The sequence below is a fragment of the Arvicola amphibius genome, chromosome 2, assembly GCF_903992535.2.
Source record: "Arvicola amphibius chromosome 2, mArvAmp1.2, whole genome shotgun sequence".
Classification (NCBI taxonomy): Eukaryota; Metazoa; Chordata; class Mammalia; order Rodentia; family Cricetidae; genus Arvicola; species Arvicola amphibius.
Genome location: NC_052048.2, coordinates 133,920,504 through 133,941,634, shown reverse-complemented (window position 1 = coordinate 133,941,634; position 21,131 = coordinate 133,920,504). Strand labels below are relative to the sequence as shown.

Genomic DNA, 21,131 nt, shown 5'->3' with positions numbered 1-21,131 from the left:
CTGAAATGCTGTACCCGCCAGTCTCCTTCCTCCGCCGGGAGAAGCGACTGTGCCACGTGACTGCTTATCTAGGCTTCGTAGCCACAAAAATGCCTATGAACAGTAATATTTTTAAATGCATCTGTTTGTTCAGTACTTCTGGCAAATAACATGTACTGGTTACTCCGTGTTAGGCATGTGCTAGATATAATATGGATTATATTTAATTCCATAATTAGCTTATAAGGCAGCTCCTGACTAATAGGTGAGGAAAACTGAGTCTTAGGAAGAACCCTATGCTCAACTCACAGGTTTTTAAAGGCCAGGGTTTCATTCTAGCCCAAGCTGCTGGCCTTGAACTTGGAATCCTTCTGTTTCAGCGACCTGACTGTTCAACTCAACAGTTTCCCCCTTTTTGCTTTTCATTTTGAGACAGAGACTCACTGATAGCCCTGGCTGGCCCAGATCTTTCTCTGTAGACCAGGCTAGCTTTGGGCTTACAGAGATCTGCCTGCCTCTGCCTACAGAGTGGTGGGTCTAAAGGTGTGAGCCTCCACACCTGCCCCAGAGTTTTTAAATGGCAAGGTTAAAAGGAAACATCAGATAAAGTGTGAACCACTTGTGCAAACTTCAATGACAAGAAGGACCCTAGTCTTGGTGAGCAGTTTGTTTCATGTATTTAGAGAGTTCTGAAGCTGTTTTAGTGTGGGCAGAAGCGAGTCCTGCGCTCACACTGCTGGCAAATCCGAGGTTTGGAAGCAGAAGGAATGCTTGGTATCTCTGGACCTGTGCAGCCTTCCCACCTTTCCTCCTTCAGGTTTTCTGGTTTTTATTTTCTGTTTGTTTGTTTGTTTTGACAAGTTATTGCTAGTATCCCAGGCTGCCTGGCCTCAGCCTTGAGGGCTTCTTGCTTCAGTTTCAGAGGTGGGTAGCCTTGTCTATAAGCAGTGCTCTGCTCCCTGATGTCCCCATGTCTCTACCATGTTCCCGAAGGCAGAGCCTGGCCTGATTATCTCTATAGGCCCCACTGTGTGCGCTGCAGGGTCTGGCACACAGCCAATAACCACGTCTAAATGATTGCACCCACAGAGGACGCAGAGCAGTGCATATAGACAAGAAACTCAGGAAAAACCTTGATTTGCACTTTCGACAAATTAAGAGATCATTATGTATTTTATAAAATGATCCAATCATTGATTTTTCAATAGCAAGCTTTTAAAATAGTATCCATTTAGGAAAAGGCAATTTACACATACATACCTTCAGGAGCACAGAACAAAATAGGGGAAACCTGAATAAAAAACACACAAAGAGCTTCGGCTTCAGCAGCAGGGGCCTGAGTGGGAGCACTGGAAAGGAAGAGGGAAGGGGAGGGGAGGGGCAGGCCTCCACTCAGGAGACAGAAGGTGGGGGCCTGGCATTCATATGGAGGTTGGGGGCTAAGGATTATTTCCAAAGGTCCTTTAGGACACTGAGCTGGTGGACAATCTGTCCTACAAACAGTGTGACATACAGATCCCATTGTCCTTGGGAGTCAGGGGTGACTTCAGAAGAGCAAAATCTGAAAAATGGTGCAGACTTAGCACAGCAGGGCTGCTAGCAGGTGCCAAGGAGGAGCCAGAGTTTCACTTGGGCCTTAAAGAGCGGGTAGCATCCTAAAGGCAGACTGGCAGCAGGCTGTGACACAGCAATGGGGGAAGAACTGGGAAATGGGCTATGTGATGGGGCAGTGTTGGAGATGAGCCCGAGTTTGGGATGAGAAACTGTCCTTAATTTGGGAGGCCAAAGGGAGGATGCTCAGGCAGGGGCTGGCACGCAGAAAGGGAGAGCAGAACCATCCAAGAGAGAAGGCTGCTGGAGCTGCTGGACAGGGCTTGTCTGGAAGGCTGGGATGTGGAGAGTAGCCATACCCACTGTTGAGCCTGGCAGAGCCCATGGGAGGGCTGTCTGAGGAGCACAATGCTGGGAGAAGGGTAGATTCCCAGGAGGAGGGGAAAGGAGAGCTGATAAGTCAGATGAAGGTGTGCAGAGGAGCCTCAGAGTATGAGGGGGTGGGGGAGAGGAAGTGTGTGTAACTACAGGAAGCTGGAACAAGGATTAGTTAGGTTACCCAAGCACAGTCCTTGAAAGTGCCATCTACACAGCATTGGGGGAGAGATGTGCGCCAAACAGTGGTGAGCCCGGGGTCCTGGAGGCCAGGATGGTAGGGGCAGGAGCCGAGAGGAGAGGGTCAGAGTGACATTCCCAGCAAAGGACTTAAGTGGGGCGACAAAGCCCCACCAGGGTGAGGTGAGTCGTTAAGTGAAGGGAGGGAGAAGGGGCAGGAATGGCTGCAGAGAGAAGGCAGGCCTTGTGGGGTCCCACAGCAGGTGGGAGAGCTCAGGGCAGTTTGGAACACCTGCAGTGGGAGGGGAGGGGCCCAGCTCTCCTGCTGCTGTATGAACCCAGCTCCAGGCTTCACTGCAGGGGCAGCAGCTGGTGCCTCTCGAGCTAGACTGTAGTCTGCCTGTCCACCTTGGGAGCTGGTTCCCACCGCTGGGGCACTAGCAGGTACCTTGGTAAGCCTTTTCCCGTTTCTTCTTCTCGGTGTCAATGTATTGCTCTGAGGCAGCCTTAATCTTCTGGACCCAGGCCGTCCTGGAGGAAAAGCAGAACGATGGCCATAGGACGGCCAGGCACCTCCGTGCTCAAGCACAGCCCAATTCCGTAGCTCTCTTTCTCCAGCCTTCGCTTTAAGCTCGTATAGCAGGTTTCTAGCTTCACCTAATCTTAGTCCAAGTGAGGGACTGGGCTGCGAATTAAAGAGCGCTGAGACTTGCTAAAGACAGCATTTGGCAACACGAGGCCCTTGTGAGGGGCTGGGAGCCCAGAGCTGGAAGACACACCACACTGATGGTAACAGCATGGTGGCAGTTACCAGGGGACTGTGCAGAGGAACAGCAGCACCCCCTGGGATGTCCACTGGAGGGAAGCAGGGCTGGTGGGTATGTGGCAGGGAGGGCAGCCATCTGGCCGAGTCTGTGGAGGCAGATCTGTGGGGTGGGGACTGAGGCATGGATCTGCCATTTGGGGAGTGTATGAGGACTCAGGAAGCAGGGAACTATTAGCAGGCGGCTGTGTGAATAGTGGCTGCGCCAGGGCCTGCTGTGGGGCTGGAGAACAGGGACACACACGCGAGAGGCTGGGATACGAGTTAGTAGGCCTCCATCATGAGTGGCCACAAGCCTACGACGCAGGGACATGTCTGTGCTTCCTCCTGGAGTTCAGGACTGACCTCTCATTAATGTTGTCTGTCCGGAGGGTGTACACCCGGTCAATGTGGGAGATGTGGAAGACAGGCTCATCACTGGAAGGGTCTGTGGGCAGTTTCACCAACACTTCATTCAGGAAAATGGGCTAAAAGAATTAGGGCCAAAATAGGTGAGAAAATGAGAGATGGGTCCTAAGACTCCACCCAAGTGTGACCACAAAGTTCCGTTCACAGTTGTGAAGAGCCCACGGAGAAGCAGAAAGGGGCTGGTGCCTGCAGGACAAATCAGTGTCCCTGACTGGGACGGGAGCTCTGAGCCTGTGCTGCTGATGTGCCAGGATCTGCTGGTGTCTGGAGTCATGGAGAGAGGAATGCCAGCTGTGGCATGGTGGTGTCCTGTTTGCCAGGAAGAAGCTCCTGCTGTCACAGCGGCAGGTAGTCAAGGGCTGGCACACAGGGCTCCTTCCCTTGGGAAGTGGCAAAGGACACTGGAAGCCATTGAAGCAGGGGATGGACAGGCAGGACCAGGTGGGAGGTCCCGTGTGTGTGTGTGTGTGTGTGTGTATGTGTGTGTGTGTGTGTGTGCGTGCACGCGCGCGTGCTCAAGACAAAGCGTCTTTAGGCCCCATCTGCAGCAGACATGGAGCTCACCGTCTTATACATTTTGAACTGAGCGCTGGACTTGGAGCTGAAGAGCTTCTCAGAGCCAGAGGATGCAGCGAACTGCCTGACCATGTAGGTGAGCAGCAGGAAGTCGTTGAAGAGAAACCCATGCAATTCCTTGTTGCTCTTGGTCTTATATAACTTCCCGCTGTGCAGAAGCTTCCGGGGACCCAGGCAGTTGGTGAGGGAGTTAAAAATAAGTTGCTTAGAGAGAAGAAAATGGCACATTGTAAGTTTGAGAGCAAATAACTCCACTGTCCATGGAAGGCCAGTACCCAGCACCTGAGGGTACTGCAGAAGATTTTCTAGGAGCAATACAGTTTGAATTACACACCTTTCTAGAACAAATACAAACAAAAAATTTTTCTATTTATTACTCTTTAGAACTCTCTCCAGCTCCATGAAAAATCAATAGTTGATTCTACGGATTTCTACCAGTAAATTCAAAGAACTCACAAGGAAGACCCCACTTTGCCTCTCTTCGTGAGGCAGGGCAGCAAGCCCAGGGTGTGCTGCAGGCAGGATGATGGGCCCGCATGGTCAGTGAGCGAGCACTGGGGTGACGCAGGTTCCCTACCCTGAACCTCCCTGGTGCATCCAGCTCGGTACACAGCCTCACCTCTGCCAACCCTTCGCACTGCACATGTGCCTGGATCCACTCCAGCCGGTCTGAATTTTCCTTCTCCCGAACTCCCTCGTTCACCTGGGAGCACAGCTCCTCGGCTCGCTCAAGGGCCAGTTTCAGGGAAGAGTGGTCAACGTGATTCTGTGGAGTGTTCTCTAGGATCTGGAGGACAGTGGGCAGTGTCATGTAGGTCACACCGTGTCGTGTCACCCGCCCATTCACTCTGCCCTGCTACGTACATGTGTGAGGCCCCAGGGAAACCTCCTGTGGGAGGAGAAGCAAAGGCATCTGCCTTGGGAAGCACACAGTCCCACAGTCCTTGTGGGAGTGGGCTGGTAATTACATGGACTACGGGTGACAGGGACACTATGAATCTGACAAGTTTTGATAATAGGCCACAGAATAATGGCTGCCTTCTTGGGTTCCCTAAGAATATAAGTCATGTGTGGGTTTTTTTTGTTTGTTTGTTTTTGTTTTTTTGGGGGGAGGTGCCTTTTTGAGCCAGGATCTTTGAAGTCCAAGTTGCAGAACATTCACTATGTTCCTTTATAAAACCTGTATTCTCCTTAGAAAGCATTCTGCCCCAAGAAGAAAGGCTGGGGCCCAAGGTTCTGCTAATGGTGACTCCATGTCCTCTCTGGCTTGATGGCTGTCCCACAGCTACAAGACAGCCTTTACCCTGCCCCATCAGCACACTGTGACCATGGACCGTTAGGGCATTGCTCCCTGGGTGTGTGGCCTCTGTCCAGCCTGACTGAGAACTCACACTTCTGATGAGCAGGGGGTAGCGAGTGATCCTCTGCATGGGCTTCAGCAGGAAGCTGGACAGGGGCATTCCTTTACATCGTGGGTCAGATGCCAGTTTCTGGAAAACAGAGGCCTTGTGAGTAAACTACAGCTTCAGGTGAAGCAACAGAAACACTGGGCGAAACGCCCACCTCCCGCCAGGGCCACTGTCTAGATCTCAGGTTCGTTTTATGACAGGATCTGAAAAGACACATGTCAGGTTAGCAACAGGAACCTCTCAGCTCATGAGTCCAGCCTGACCCTGCTTCTCAGCTTTCCCAAGCTGTGCAGTTCACTCCTTCCTCTGCTGCTAGAACAGCGCCACCCCAGCCCACTGGCCTCGTCTTCCCCACACTCATTTCTGCCATCTTCTCTCAGTGTAACTGCTGCCCAGGCCCAGCACCTGCACACAGTCATTGTCTGGAGTTCTATCATGACTCCATTACACTTCTCAGATGTTGCGAAGTCACCTCAGACTCAACATGCCCCCCACGAGGTCGGATTCCCCCCACCTCACCCAGGGGTTGTCACTTCCTCCCATCTGCGGTGTGCTGTCGGGTGGACAGCTCTTGATTTCCCCACTTCAGCACGCCTACCACCCCTGCTTCACCAGAAACGTGTGAGATTGCTTGGTGAGGACCGGCTGTGCGTCAGGCCATGAACGTATGAATTTTGCCAGTAATGTCTCTACTGCCCTTCTCCATGTTTCTGATTCACACTCATTTCTCAAGACTCAGGCTGTGCTTCTCTGTGGTCACTTTCCCCTGGGACACCTTCCTCCTCTCTGTGACTCTCCTCTGTGTACTTAGTGCCTCTGGGCACCAGGTCACATGGGGGGACATCATACTTCAGGTAGCTCCGTCAGAAAGCTGGTATCAGTGGCCTGCTGGCACAGCAGCTGAAGATGGTCACCAGCACCCCGGGGAGAGCACACGAAGTGGTGGCTGGCACTCTGGAATGAGCGCCTTTAATGACTGAGGAGTGATTCACTGCAGTTATGAACAGGATGACTGTCCTTTTTGTTTTCAGATAGACCTGCACCTACATATTTTGCTATAATGATATCTTTATGCTTTTCATTTCTATTAAAAAGTAATATTTGGAGATAGGGTTGTATCTCAGAGGAAGAATTCTTCTTGCCTATTATGAGCAAGACCTTGGGTCTGAGTCCCAGCATCAAAAAAGAAAAAAGACAAAAATTTAAAAGTAACACTTTGATATACATAGTATTGACAAAATTTGCTTTTATTTAATTTTTCTTTGAAGTACTAGGAATGGAACCTAGGGCCTTGTGCATGTCAGGGAATTACCCTCCTGTTGAGTTATACCTCTAGCCCTACATGCTGTTTTACATTTTAAAATATGTTAGCTGGGTGACAGTGACACAGTCCTTTAATCCCAGCACTCAGGAGGCAGAGGCAGGTGGATCTCTGGGTTTCAGGCCAGCCTGGTCTACAGAGTGAGTTCCAGGACAGCCAGGACCACACAGAGAGACCCTGTCTCAAAAAACAAAACAAAAATTCAAGTGTTTACTTATTTATATATGTTTTTATTTGTTTGTTGTTGTTGTTGTGTGTGTACAAGCCATATGTATGTGGGTACCTGTCAGAAACCTGGAGCTACCAGCAGCTGTGAGCTGCCATGTGGGTGCTGGGAACTGAACTCAGGTCCCCTGGAAGAGCATTGAGTGTTCTTAACCATTGAGCCCTCTCCAGCCTGTTTGTTTGTTTTCTTGGAAACAGATCCTTTTTATACAGCACAGGCTGACCTTGAGCTTATGTTTCTTATGCCTCAGCACCTCAAGTGCAGGAATTACAGGCATACACTAGCATGCCTGGCTTAAAAACAGCATTGCATTATAGTAACCAGGTGTATGAAGTTAGCTGCTGGTGCGGCACACGCAGGGTCACAGCTACACCTGCAGGTATTATTTATCTTCCTGTTTATTCTTTTTTTCCTACTTCCATTTCCTCTAATCACAAAGTACTCACCTGATTATTTAAAATTTATTTTGCTGTATTTTATGCATTTAAGTAAGCTCTTTTATTTTCGTTCTGGAACAAGATGATTATTAAATAAATATAGTTGTAAAATTAAGACTTAATAGTACAGTGTGGCTGGAGAGAAGGCTCACTGGCTAAGAGCATTGGCTGCTCTTGCAGAGGACCTAGGTTTGGTACCCAGCACCCACACGGTGGCTCACAGCCACCTGTAAATATAACCTGTAACGCCAGTTCCAGGGGATCCAATGCCCTCTTCTGACCTCTGAGGGTGCCAGGCATGCATGTGGTTCACAGACATACATGTAGGGAAACACCTGTATGCATAAATAATTTAAAAAGCAATGGCATTGTGGATGGTTCTTTGGAAAAACAGAACAGTTGATATATAAGGTTGTTAAAAGAAAACAAAACAAAGCAGCACTACTCTTTGACCAGGATATAAACTCATGGCTCTAGTGCTAAGAAAATAAGCTCTCCCTGGGACAACACTATGCGGTCAGGAAGCTGCTGGCCATGTTTGCGCTTCCTATAACAGGGACATGTCTGTCAACTGCAGATTTTCCACAACTTCCCAGCTTCCACAGTGGGAGGCATGCTGCTGCCTCCAGGCGAAGAGGAGGCAAAGCCCCCAAGCCCCAGGCTGGGCGCACCTTTAAGAACAGACCCCAAGCCCCAGGCTGGGCGCACCTTTAAGAGCAGACCCCAAGCCCCAGGCTGGGCGCACCTTTAAGAACTCCTTGAAGTCAGTGTCCTCATCTGTCTTCTGCTGCAACAGAGCGGCCCCGTTAAGCTGACAGCTGCAGAAGCGGATGTAGGCCTGCATGTGGGACAGCTCTGCGGCCAGGATGTCCCCGATCATCTGAACAGGCATCTTCTCACCGCCAGTCTTCTTCCGCACCCGCAAGGCCCTGCAAGTAACTGACGGTCACTCCCTTTCCCACAGATCTCCTTCCTTGGGAGTTAGAGAGTGAGCGCCAGAGACCAACAGCCATGGCATGGGTGCACTGACCTAGCATCCTTGGACACTTGGACTGGGGAGGCATGGCTCGCAGGAAGGGGCAATTGCATGGCCTAAAGCTCTGCTGGCTGAGCTAATCTGGGGGCAACACTAGCAAAAAAGAAAAAGGTACCAAAGTCTACACATTTAGGTGCTTTCTAGGCCATTAGAAGAGTCTTCAATTCACCTCATTCTCTTGACACAGTTCTTTTTGCAAGATTCAATTTGTTTCTCCTCATTTGAGGAAATGTGGCTTGGGAGCCAAGGTGGCCAGGGGCTGGAGTAGAGTACTGGTGTCTTCATGGTGGGCTGTGTCCCTGCACTGGCCAGCTGGGCTGGAGCTCTGCTTTCATAAATATCAAGGACAGGCCTTGTTCATGAGCATGTGCTGGCATCTGGCTGTGGCCGCAGCTCTCTTCCGCCTGTCACCCCTCCTCCCATCTGCATGCTGGACCTGTTTGGGGATCATACACCAGCACAGCTTTTCTTGTTCAGTCAAAGCAGTTTTGCCTTTGAGTCCTTTACCTTTCTCAATGATTATGTAATGAAGCTACAGGGCCCTTCTCAACATGCTCATGGAATGCAAAGCCTAAGGAGGAGGGCGGAGTTGAAAGTCCCAGACCCAGCAGTCCCTGAAGGGCTACAGCACATCAGGAGGCCCACAACTCACTTCAACAGCTTCGTGTTGGACATGATGAGCTCCTTCCAGTTCACAAAGATCAAGATCATCTCTGCTTCGGTGAGGAAGCCCGACTCTGCCATTGGCTTCTGGAAAACCTGAGTACAAGACACAGATGTAACTTAGCTGCAGTGTGGGTCCACAGCCATGCGTGCCTTCCTGTGCTCTTCTAGATAAGCATATTTATAACTGTTAGGTTTTTTAAAAGTTATCTGTTGTTACTGTGTATATATGTGACAGAGACAGAGTGGGGGGGCATATATGCCACAGTGTAGAGGACAATTCTGGGGTGGGTTCTCCTCCTCCTCCCTTTCTGAGGCAGCAAGGTCTCACTCTGCGGTGCAGTATCTACAGGCTACCTGGCTCACAAGCTTCTGGGTGTTCTCCTGACAGCCACTCATCTTCCCATGAAGATTACAGATGTGTGCTACATGTGCGCCTTTGTCACATGGGTTCCAGGGCTCAAACTCGAGTACAATGCTTTTAGGGGCTAAACCACACTGGCTCACTGTTAAGATCACACCATTTCTTGCTCTCACTAGTTGGGCTCCTGTAAGGCTGACTTTTATGGGCTGAATCCCCTTGCTAAGGAGGTCGTCCCACCTCCCTCAGGCTTGCTGTGGGGCCAAGTGGGGCTGGGCACAGGGCCCTGCATAGTGGAACCCATAGGATGGAGGGAGAGCGACTGCTACCTAGCTGCTCATCCCAGTTCTCAGGACCCTTTGTGTTGCTCAGTGAGAAAACAGTGGCGCCTCCTGTCACCCCATGATGACCCTGAACAGATGCGCCCAGCAGAAGCCAGCTGCAGAAATACTCCCCACCCGGGATCTACATACACATGGACACACATGCGTGTAAGGCACAGGAGTGGATACAGGATTCTCACTGTATACAGATGAAGCGACTGAGCTGCTATTACTTCTCATTGGCTTATGAAGGCATAAGTGATTTTCCCTAGGTTCCCTGTAACACAGGGCTCTATGTTAAACCATGCAAAGACCCCACACTCATGAAGTGCTGAGATGTGGAGCCCTTGAGGCTCACAGGCCTTTAGACGCAACTCACCATAGGCCCCTAGGTCCTTGACACTCCAGTGTAACTCATAGGTCCCCTACGTCCACTTTTTCCTCCTGGCAGAGTAGATTCATGATAGTCTGAGCATAAATGGGGAGCCTTTCCTGGTTGGGGTAGACCTGTTCTCTGGGCTCTTATCCTTTCTTATCCTCTTTGGGTGTTGTTCTCCAACAAGACTGTGCACACTATGAGGACAGGAACACCTTGGCTGCCTGTGTTCCCTGAGATAGCACTTTAGCTAACATTTGCTGAGTTAATGTGGGCCACAGACGTTAGCCAGAAATGCCATGAACCGGAAGCTCTCTAGAGGAGATGTCTCAGCTCCACACGAGATGGAGAATGTGGCTGGATGCCAGGACACACAGACACACAAACAGGGTCTTCCTGCACCCAGGCTGCACTGAAGGGCAACGAAGGCCCTGGTCCTTATTCCCTACTAGGCTGTTTGTCTATACAAAAGTCACGTGAGCAGGCTCAGAGAGGAAAGCAGAGAGGAAAAGAACATTGAGGTTTTAGCAGCTTCCATGAGAAAGTCACGTTAGCATAGTGCTTTCCACCCTAGGTCCCTGACAGGTCCCTGCCCCTGGGACACTGGGTGAGGAGGGTAGAAGGGGTGTTCCTGACAAGCACCTGTGTCTGCTCGTATTCTGGGTTAGTGCGTGAGACTCTATGGCCACCCTCAGTCCCCTTGGACTGGGAACTGGCTGGCAGCAGCCCTGACACTTCCAGGAGGCTGATTGGGAACAGGGGCTTTTCTTCTAAGCCATCTTTCCAGGGATGGGGAAGTACAAGTAAAACCATTCAACCAGGGCCAGGCTAAGTTTGGGGGATGAAGAATGAAGAACAGATAGGGAGGGTGAGAGATTTAACTCAGTTTATAGGATGCCTGTCTAGCAGGCATGAAATCTGGGGTTCAGTCCCCAGCCCCACACAAACTGGGTATGATGGCAGATGCTTCTAACTGCAGTGCATGGAAGACAGAGGCAGGAGGATCAGATGTTCAAGATCATCTTTAGTTTCATAGCAAGTTCAAGGCCAGTTTGGACTACATGAAACCCTGTCTCAAACACAAACACAAAGGAGTGTGTAGGGAGCACACAGGCGTGAGGAAAGCAGGCCTCGCAGGCAGATGCAGCCCCTGCTCCACTCTGCCATCCAGGTCATGGCCGGGGACGCACCCATCCGTCCAGGGTAGAGTGGGGGGTGCTTGCTTCTCCAGGTGCTTTGTTGGCTGAATTGCTCTTCTTATCTGATGGCCTTGCTACATTCCCTGGAACTGAAAGCCGTGGAAACAGAAACAGGGTAGAAGCATAAAGCTTCCTTTTGTGCTTTCAGACACAAGCCATTGTAAAGTGTCCCTCTCAGGAGGGCACTGTCATCAGCTTAGACGCCACTGACCACGAGGACAGGTCCAGGCAGTAAACACATGATTTGGGAAACTGGCAGCTGCACCTGTTTGGTTTCCGAAGTTGACGCCAACATTAGGTAGAGCCGAATGAAACCAATGATAATGTCAGGTTTCCAAACAGCAGTGTCAATACACTTAGGCAAGACCTGGAGCCGAGCCTGTTTGGAGGCCTTCACACCCTCTCTGTGCCCTTGTCCCCTGCACGTTCAACTAGGACCTTCTCAGGTCCCTGCCCCCACTCAGTGGACTCAGCTGGGGAAGAGCCTGTGCCTCCATCAGGAACCTTCAGTCTTCTGCCTCACCAGGGAGCAGAGGCAGCCTTTATCACTACGGCGTGTGAGTGCTCACGTGGAAGTGGTGCCAGGCAGGGGGCACGGCTCAATGGTATAACACGTGTGTGGTATGTGAGAGGCCCTGGGCTGTGCCCAGCACCACAAACAAAAGAGGACGGCTTACGTTGCTTTCAAGTGAGATTGGCAGAGATGGCCACCCTCTGTCTCCCATGGGCCTCACCTCGATGACCAGCTGCAGATCGTCCATGTACCGCTCCTCTGTCTGAATCAGCTCATGAATGTAGCCCTGCCTCTTCCTCTCCATGGGCTGCATTGTGTCCAGGGCTTGGAGATCGGCACACCCTGCAGAGACAGGGCAGAGCTTAACGACACTACTTCAGTCCCTCAAGGAAGATGGGCATTTCTCAGAGGAGGCACTGCTTTGGAAGGAAATTTCCCAGATTATCACCCGTCTGCGGAGAGCTGGCATGAGCTCTACTCTGCTCCTAGAGGTAAATTTACCACACCTGTGAAGTTATAGTGCGCTCCTGCTTTCTGAGCAACGGTGAGAGAATTAAGAATTTTAGAAATGGCCTCAAAGTGACCAGAATTTCACCATCCCACGACTTCTGGAAATTATTGAAATGATTAAATAAATTAGTACTTGAAATCGGTGTTTTTCAAACTATAGAGCATAAGCCATCATCAACTTAGGCCCACTATTTACAAAGAATTATGGTCTATCATGCACACGGCACTGGTCAGTGCCGTGAAAGGCTTTGCAATATATCTAGTTATACTTACAGAAAATACCATAACTCACTTTGAATTTCTGTTAGGAAAACAAGATCAAAAGGCCTGAGAAATGTGCCTCTAGAGTTTCGCAAGGAAAGTTCTAAGGTTAAAAAATCTCAACCAGCCCACTGAAAGAGAGCAGTGGGGCCAGGCCCACCAAAGTCCAGACACAGCCACTCGGAGGAGTCACAGACAGCTCACAACAGGACAAGCGGTACTGGGTTCACTCTGCATCCGTGCACAGCAACTACCTAAAACTACCCCAGGAATCCCCTCCTCAGGCAAAAAGTGGAAGCAGGCAAGTACCATAAAACCAAATTTGTAGGAGGCTGTGTGATTGGATGGAGCAGCTAACAGATCAAATCAATGTAAAACTTAATCACACTAACTGGGTTCTGGCTGGTTGCAGGAGGCCCTCTGGTCAACTAACTTATGATTTTTATTATTTTAATATTTTTATTATTTATGTGTATGTATGCAGCGAGGTCAGAGAGGTGTAAGGACCCCTGAATCTTGACTCACAAGTAGTTGTGAGCTGCCTAATGTGGGATTCGAACTCAGATCCTCTGTAAGAATACACTGTCTTAGCCACGGAGCTGTCTTACCAACCCAATCACCAATTAAGCTGGAACCAAATGGCAGCTGTGGCTGTTTTCTGTAGAGCTCATTTTTGTTTTTTGATAAATGCTGTTGGATAACATTGGTGGCTAAATTCTCAGTTGTTCTGGTAAATACTATTGAGGAATTATTTTAGTTTGCATTGATTGGCTCAAGTAAATCTACTAAATTTAATTGGTCTAAGAAGTTTCCCTCTGAATGGTATCCAGGAAGCTACCACATGGGGGGGCAGGCAGAGTATTTCAAGCCATAATGGAGTACAAATCTTTGTAAGCCAATAAAAAAAATAAGTTTTAAAAACCACACACACACACACACACACACACACACACGAGAGAGAGAGAGAGAGAGACAGAGACAGACAGAGACAGAGAGACAGAGAGACAGAGACAAACAGAGAGACACAAATACATGCTTTTTGTTTCTGTTTTTTTAAGCAAAAGCTGATCTAGAAGACAATGAGGTATGAATGGTGACTTCATCTGAAGCAGTAGCGAGCTGAGCTGTCCCCAGCACAGGTCTTGGGAATTATGGCAGCAGTGGAGGATGCAGAGTCCCACAGGGAAGCCACAAAGCAATGTGAATCCAGAGCAGTGCCCCAGAGGGCAAACAAACAAGGGTCAGACTATTTTTTTTCTCCTGCTTGCTGGGGGAGACACTAGACAAACACTATCCCAAACTCTGGTATAGCCCAGATTGCTTTAACCTTTTCTAGCCTTTTCCCACAGGACCTTGTGTATTCTAGGCAAGACTCTACCACTGAGCTATGAATTAAATATATTTGTAGGCCAGGAGTGGTAGGTGGCACACGCCTTTAATCCCAGCACTTGAGAGACAGAGGCAGGTGGATTTCTGTGAGTTTGAGGCCAGTCTGGTCTACAGAGCGAGTTCCTAGACAGGCTCCAAAGCTACACAGAAAAACCCTGTCTCAAAAAACAAACAAACAAACAAACAAACAACAACAATGTGTGTGTGTGTGTGTGTGTGTGTGTGATTTATTTGGATTAATGTACAGTTTTAATGAAGGTTTTTTTCCTAATACTGTAGGCATGGATGACAGGTTTATAAAACAAAAATACTGACTTTATCAGGTGACATGGGGTGCTAGTCAACCAGAAACCATAGCTCTGCCAACTCTGGAGCACTGAATTTCATTCTGCCTGCCGGGGAGAACTGCATAGTCAATCGGGAAGGTATACACAGGTACACAGTCAATCGGGAAGGCCAGGTGGAGGCCAGCTTGACTGTGCCATGTGTGGCACGGAGGACAGATGTGCGGCAGACAGCTCGTGAACACTGCTGCCCAGAGCATCATCAGAGACACTGGGCACGTCCAGTGACCTCTGCTGAGGGTACCGTACCTCTTACTTAAAAAAAAAAAATTAAAAACCAAACCAAACCAACAAACCAAACTATTTAGCTTTATGTGCCCCATGGATGTTTTGCCTGCATGTGCGTCTGTGTACCAGGTGAAGCCAGAAGAGGGCATCAGATCCCCTGGAGTTGGATTACAGGAGGTTGTGAGCCACCATGCGAGAGTTCGGGAAGAGCAGCCAGGGTTCTCAGCCACTGAGCCATGGCCAGTCGTTACTTGGTGTTTCATGTCATTCATGATCCCTATTTGGGATTTCTGAAATATCTGCATTCCATATCTATGACTGTTTAGTTCTTTTCTTTAAAAAAGTTTTAATTACATTTTAAATTTATTTATTGTGTGTATGTGTATGCATTGCCTCAGCCTGAGAGTGGAGGTCAGAGGATGACCTTAAGAGCAGGTCCTGCTTCTACCATGTGGATGTTGGGGGAGTGGAAGCAGGTGTCACTGGGCCACCTCACCAGTCCTTGGTACTTTTCATTATATTTATTCATATTTAAAGTTAAATGTACTTGTGGTTTTTCTGTAAGTCACTGAAGTGAATACACAGCCATTAAATGAGCCTGCATGCATGTGTGCATCTGCTCAAATGCAGACTGTTGTAGACACTAGGCAACTGCTCGCCCAGTGAACCGCATCCCCAGCCCTGAGCCTGGACACATCTTGTGTACCATGTTGCTCACATCACATTCTCAATGGTTGCCTTAAAATACACCAACACTGGCCTATCTAGAACAACAGCTTACAACCACAGGAAGAGCCTGAAGTCGTTTCTATTTCTACAGCTGGGACGGATATGACAGACGCTTCATTAGGATGAGCATGGGGACAGCTGATCACTATGCCACGCTGACCCCTTGCGTTTCATCCCCATAGCCCTTACACCTCTGTTCTTGGTTCAGTTTCAAGCCCTCACTTCAGATATCCTTACCTATGAGGTCAGAGGAAATAAAGGCTCAGTGCTCCCTAAACCTTCCACCCTTTATCTCTCTACTCCCTCGCTCCTTGTTTCACCTGGTCAGGTACTAGGGGTCCTAGTTCTCTCTCTACCCAGCACCCTTAGTTGGTCTTCCCTTCCACAGTGCCCCCCCATTGTATTCACTTTTCCCTGATTTATTTTTGGTTCACAAGCAGGGTTGGCAAGGACAACAGACCAGTGCATCTCCTGAAACCCCACTCCCTCTTCAACAGCCTCTTTCTCGAGTCATTGCCAAAGTCACAAGAAGGTCTAAACTTGTGTCCCTCTTACATTTCCCTAACTGGGTACACTGCCCTGTTGACCACGCTCTCAGGAAGGTAAGAAGGACCCCAGTATTGCTGGGTTCAGTGCCCTCTTCCACTCCCAGCCTCCTCCACCTGCCCCTGCACTGTTACCTCAGAAGTGCTGCCCCTTCAGTCTTGCTGTCCCTTCTCAGCCTTCTCAACGCTCCTCTTCCTGGTGCCTCCTTCTGAATGTCTCCCTCTGCCTGCTGCCAAGCTCTCTGCTTCTCCCAAACCAGCAAACGCCAAAATAGGATATGGCATTCCTGTCCTGTAAGGTCACAGGAATCTGGCCACACTGCAGCTTGTGTATTGCTCTTCTTGGGCCACAGTGCATATTAGCCTATTTGATTCTGAGAAGCCCTGCACTACAGACATATGCAAGCCGAGGCACCCAGAGTTGCCAGCAGTGGACCTGATAACAGAGGAAGAGGGGGTGGGATTGCTGGATGAACCGAGGACTCGGGCTGTCATGGAGTGAATAAGCACACTTTGTCATCCTGCATACCCGACTGTCCCTGTATTTGACAGAGAGGAGTGTGACTGAACCCTTCCAATGTAGCTTGTCCAATAAAGATATTTATAGATGCAGACTACACATTGGGTTTTGAAGACATATTTAAATAGAAATGTAAAATATTGCATCAATACTATATTGGCCAGATGATGGTGAAATATACCTATGATTTCAGAAGACTGAGGAACTGGAGTTATATATTAAGACTCTTAGAAACAACCAGCCAAACAGTCAACCAGCCTGTCAACTAACCAACCAGCCAGCAAACTAACCAATAAACCTACTAACCAACCAACCTACCTACCAACCAACCACCCTACCAACCAACCAATCAACCTACCAACCAACCTACCAACATACCAACCATCCAACCAACCAACCAACTAACTAAATCTACTAACCAATCTGCATACATGCCAACCAATAAGCCAGCAAACCAACCAACATACCAACCAACTAACCAACCTAACAACCAGCCAGCTAGCCAATCAGCCAACCAGCCAATCAATCAATCTTATTGCATGTTGTAATATTTTGGATATATTAGATTAAATACCTTTGGAATTTTATGTATTTTGACTTAAAATGTGACTACTAGAAAAGTTTAAATTACATATGGGGCTTTCGTAGTTATTCACATATTTCTGTGAACAGTTCTGTATTTTGGGGGGTCTTTTCCTCACAGAATGTGAAATGGCTTCCACGGACGGCAGAATGAAGCCCTAACTCAGCAGCACGGCTCCATGGTCCGGCTCCAGCCGGCCTCCCAGCCTCTACACTCACTGCTTTGCCACCTCCCCACCCAACCAGTAAGGCTGGGTCCTATTACAGGGTGCACACTCTGCCCACAGCTTTGCTGAGTTCCTCCTTCCCTTCCTCACTTACAGCCTGGTTCTCACAGAAGGGCAGCCTTCCCACCTTGGGTCCCACTCATACCCAGATTTGCTTCTTTTGTGACTAGTGTATCTGTATTCAGTGGCGGCTACATGTGTTCTGCCATGGAGCTATACTATTTTAGTACGTCATCTAAACGAGCTCCTATTGTCTTTAGTCCATAACCTTAGTATTGTCCATGCATCCTCTGGTCTGTCTCTAACAGAGCCCTCAATATCAAACCGGTCAGTGCTCTGCCCCCAGGGACCAGGCCATGTTTGGTAAATGGTGAAAATACGGTGCTGGTCCTGGGCTGCTTGTTTCCAGATGCACTTTTCCTTTTCCTGGCTTTGACATGGGCTGTAGGGAGGCAGGGCCTGTGGGCCTCTTGCTTTCTCCATGCTCTGGATGGAGCTGGATTCTGCCAGGTCTGGCAGGAAACTGAAAATGACAGGGTAATTCCTTTCACCAGAATAAGGGGTAAGAAACCTCTTTGTCTCTGCTAGTGGAAGAAGGGGAAATTGTTGGGCTTAAAATATCACCAAATCTTGGATTTTAAGAATTCTGAAACAGGCTGGGCGGTGGCGCACACCTTCAATCCCAGTACTCAGGATGCAGAGGCAGGTGGATCTCTGTGAGTTTGAGGCCAGCCTCGTCTACAGAGTAAGTTTCAGGAAAGCCAGGGCTACACAGAGAAAACATGTCTCAAAAAATAAAAAAAGAATTCTGAAATGGATGATTTAACACAAAAATTGGCCCATAGCTGGTGATAACTTCAGGGGGTGCTCAGCCAAAGCAAGTATACAATCTGTTGGGAAGATCACTCTTACCACCAGGAAACCAAGTACCACTAGCAAGGAGCTGGCTAACAGTACAAAATCACACACAACACACACACACACACATCATACACACACACCACATATGCATACCACACACATATCATACCCATACTACACACACACACCACACATACACCACACACATCATACATACACACCACACACATACCATATACACCATACACACCACAAACACACCATACACATACACACACCACACATACCACACAAACACACATACATACCACAAACACACACCATACATGCACACACACACACCATACACATCACACATACCACTAACACACACCACATACCACATAAACACATACACACACATCATACATACCAAATACACACACATACCAAGGAGAAAATGCACAATAAATTTAAAAGTGAAGATGAAAACCCCAAGAACCTAAGATGACCGAATAAAATACAAAAGGAGATGTGAAACACACATGACTGAAAACATGTGGGAAGGGAATAACCCACACACAGCCCACAGAAAGAGTCTCATTGGAGAGTCTGGCGGATGGCTTGGTCAGCACAGTTACCTGCCAGGCGAGCATGAGCACTTGAGATGGGATTCACAGTGCTCACATTAGCCAGGATGGTGGCATGCATCTGTGCTGGGGAGAGGAGACAAGCCAGGGAGTGGCTGGGAGGAGAGACAGGTAAATCCCTCGTCTAGCCAATTAGTGAGCTCAGCATTTAGTGACAGATCCTACCTAAAAACTAAGGTGGAAAGACACCTGACCCCTGACACTGACCTATGGTTTTCTCAGCCACTTATGCACCCATGTGTAAACACACATAAAACACACATGTATACACTACCTGCAATACACAAAAATACATATATTTGAAAAAAGTAAAGGCAAAGAGTAAATATTGTAATGAAAACAGTATATTAATGGATAAAATACCAAATTAAACACATCTAAGAATTAGGAATGTGAGATGTAAATAAATAGCTTAGAAAGTAGCACTGAAAGAAAAAACAGAAAACACGAACTTATGACGAGGCCAGCGCACAGCGCACACTGCACAGAACACAGGGTGACAGTGACGAGGCCAGCGCACAGCACACACTGCATGGGACAGAGTGACAAGACCAACACACACAGCATAGTTGCTGAGGCAGCGAGGACAAAAGAGCTGGCAGGCAGCATTGAGGCCACAACAGTGATCTTTTTCAGGGATTGCATCACCAGTGTTATAGCTGGAGTCCCCGGCTTTCAGAAGACTAAAGCAGGAACACAGGAAGGAGCGGTCAGCCTGTGGGCTTTAGGCTGGTTTGAAACTGCAATACCTTATTTTGGAAAACCAGAATCAATCAAATAAACCAACAAAACAAAATACAACAAATCCCAAAGGATCTGCATGAGAGGCTGCCAGCAACCACCTAGACAACACGATGATACTGTGCTTGTCTGCAACAATCAGAAAAGCCTCGACGTATGAAATGAAAAGATGGAACCTTTCTTAAAATAAATACACCTTTCAAAAAATGAGAGAAAAAGAAAAGCAACTATAATGTCAGTAGTGAAGTTGACACTTTTCCATGAAAATTATCAAATGAGCAGTCTGAATAGTTAACAAGTGTGATAAATGAACACATGTAAGAGAATACACATTTCAACAAAACTCTGTGTCTGTGGGAACATTTGCTGAGAGCAGCAGGGAGTGTAAGGATTTAACACCACTTTCAGTTGATTCCTTTTAAGTTTATTTCTGAGGCTGGAGAGATGGCTCAGGAGTCTTTCAGAGACCCTGAGTTAGGCTCCCAGCATCCACACTGGGCTGCTCACACTGCCAGCAGCTCCAGGGGCCCAGTGATCTCTCCAACCTCCACAGGCCTGCACTCACAGACAATGCTCCCCGCCCCACACAATTGGGACAATGAAAAACCACTGCAATTCTGAGTGTGATGTGATGTGCGCACTGTAGCATGTCTGTGGGCAGAGGACAATTCTGTGCAGTCATTCTCGCCTTCCACGTTTATGTGGCCCCCAGAGGTCAAACTCAGGTCAGGCCTGTGTGGCAAGTGCCTGCCTTGTCATTGATCCATATCTCCAGCCCTTCAAATGTTATTGCAATTGTGTGCGCATGTGCTTGATGTTTGTACACGGGCACATGTGCTACGGTGAGTGTGTGCATGTGCTTGATGTTTGTATGTAGGCACATGTGCCATGGTGTGTGTGTATGTATGTGCATGATGTTTATGCGTGGGCACATGTGCCATGATGAGTGTGTATGTATGTGCATGATGTTTATGCGTGGGCACATGTGCCATGGTGTGTATGTATGTGCAGGTTGTTTGTGTGTGGGCACATGTGCCATGGTGAGTGTATGTATGTGCATGATGTTTGTGCATGGGCACATGTGCCATGGTGAGTGTGTGTATGTATGTGCACGATGCTTGTGTGTGGGCACGTGTGCCATGGTGAGTGTGTATGTATGTGCATGTTGTTTGTATGTGGGCACGTGTGCCATGGTGTGTGTATGTATGTGCATGATGTTTGTGTGTGGGCACGTGTGCCATGGTGAATGTGTATGTATGTGCATGTTGTTTGTGTGTGGGCACGTGTGCCATGGTGAATGTGTATGTATGTGCATGTTGTTTGTGTGTGGGCACATGTGCCATGGTGCATATGTGGAGGATGGAGGACAGCTTTGTGCATTTAGTTTCCTTCTTTTGGATGCAGGTTGACAGGACCGTGCCGTGTGTGCCTTTACCCACCGAGCCACTTCACTGCCGTCAAACGTCTTTGCTTAGGAAAAGGAGTTTCCTGGTGCCCCAGATAAGTTTCCTTCAGTAGCAGGGACCCATTTAACCTGATCCACCACTACCTCTTGCGATTACTGCCTTTTCTGTTTTGTTTTTCAGGTTCTGGAGATCCACCCATGGCCAGGCTAGAGTCCCATGCCAGGCCATAGCCTATTCCCTTTCCACTCATTAGCTTCTCTCCTCATATCCTCTTACTTCCTTGGCCAGCCTTCCTAGGTTTCTCCTCCTCCTTCCTCCACAGCCATCCAGACTCCTAATGGTGAGAGTCCTCTGTTTTAGGCTCTTCTCTGTGAGTTCAGTGACTTGGTTAGCACATGTCGG

At 48.6% G+C, this 21,131-nt stretch overlaps 1 protein-coding gene across 1 annotated transcript in view; it reads right to left on the bottom strand.

Moving 5' to 3' along the window:
* Itsn2 (intersectin 2) overlaps window positions 1-21,131 on the bottom strand; it is a 119,770-nt gene that overhangs the window by 2,403 nt on the left and 96,236 nt on the right. The window contains 8 exon segments of the mRNA XM_042054558.1: window positions 2,534-2,616; window positions 3,254-3,375; window positions 3,881-4,096; window positions 4,512-4,679; window positions 5,284-5,382; window positions 8,031-8,214; window positions 8,974-9,080; window positions 11,978-12,099. Coding sequence (XP_041910492.1) covers window positions 2,534-2,616; window positions 3,254-3,375; window positions 3,881-4,096; window positions 4,512-4,679; window positions 5,284-5,382; window positions 8,031-8,214; window positions 8,974-9,080; window positions 11,978-12,099 — 1,101 coding nt within the window.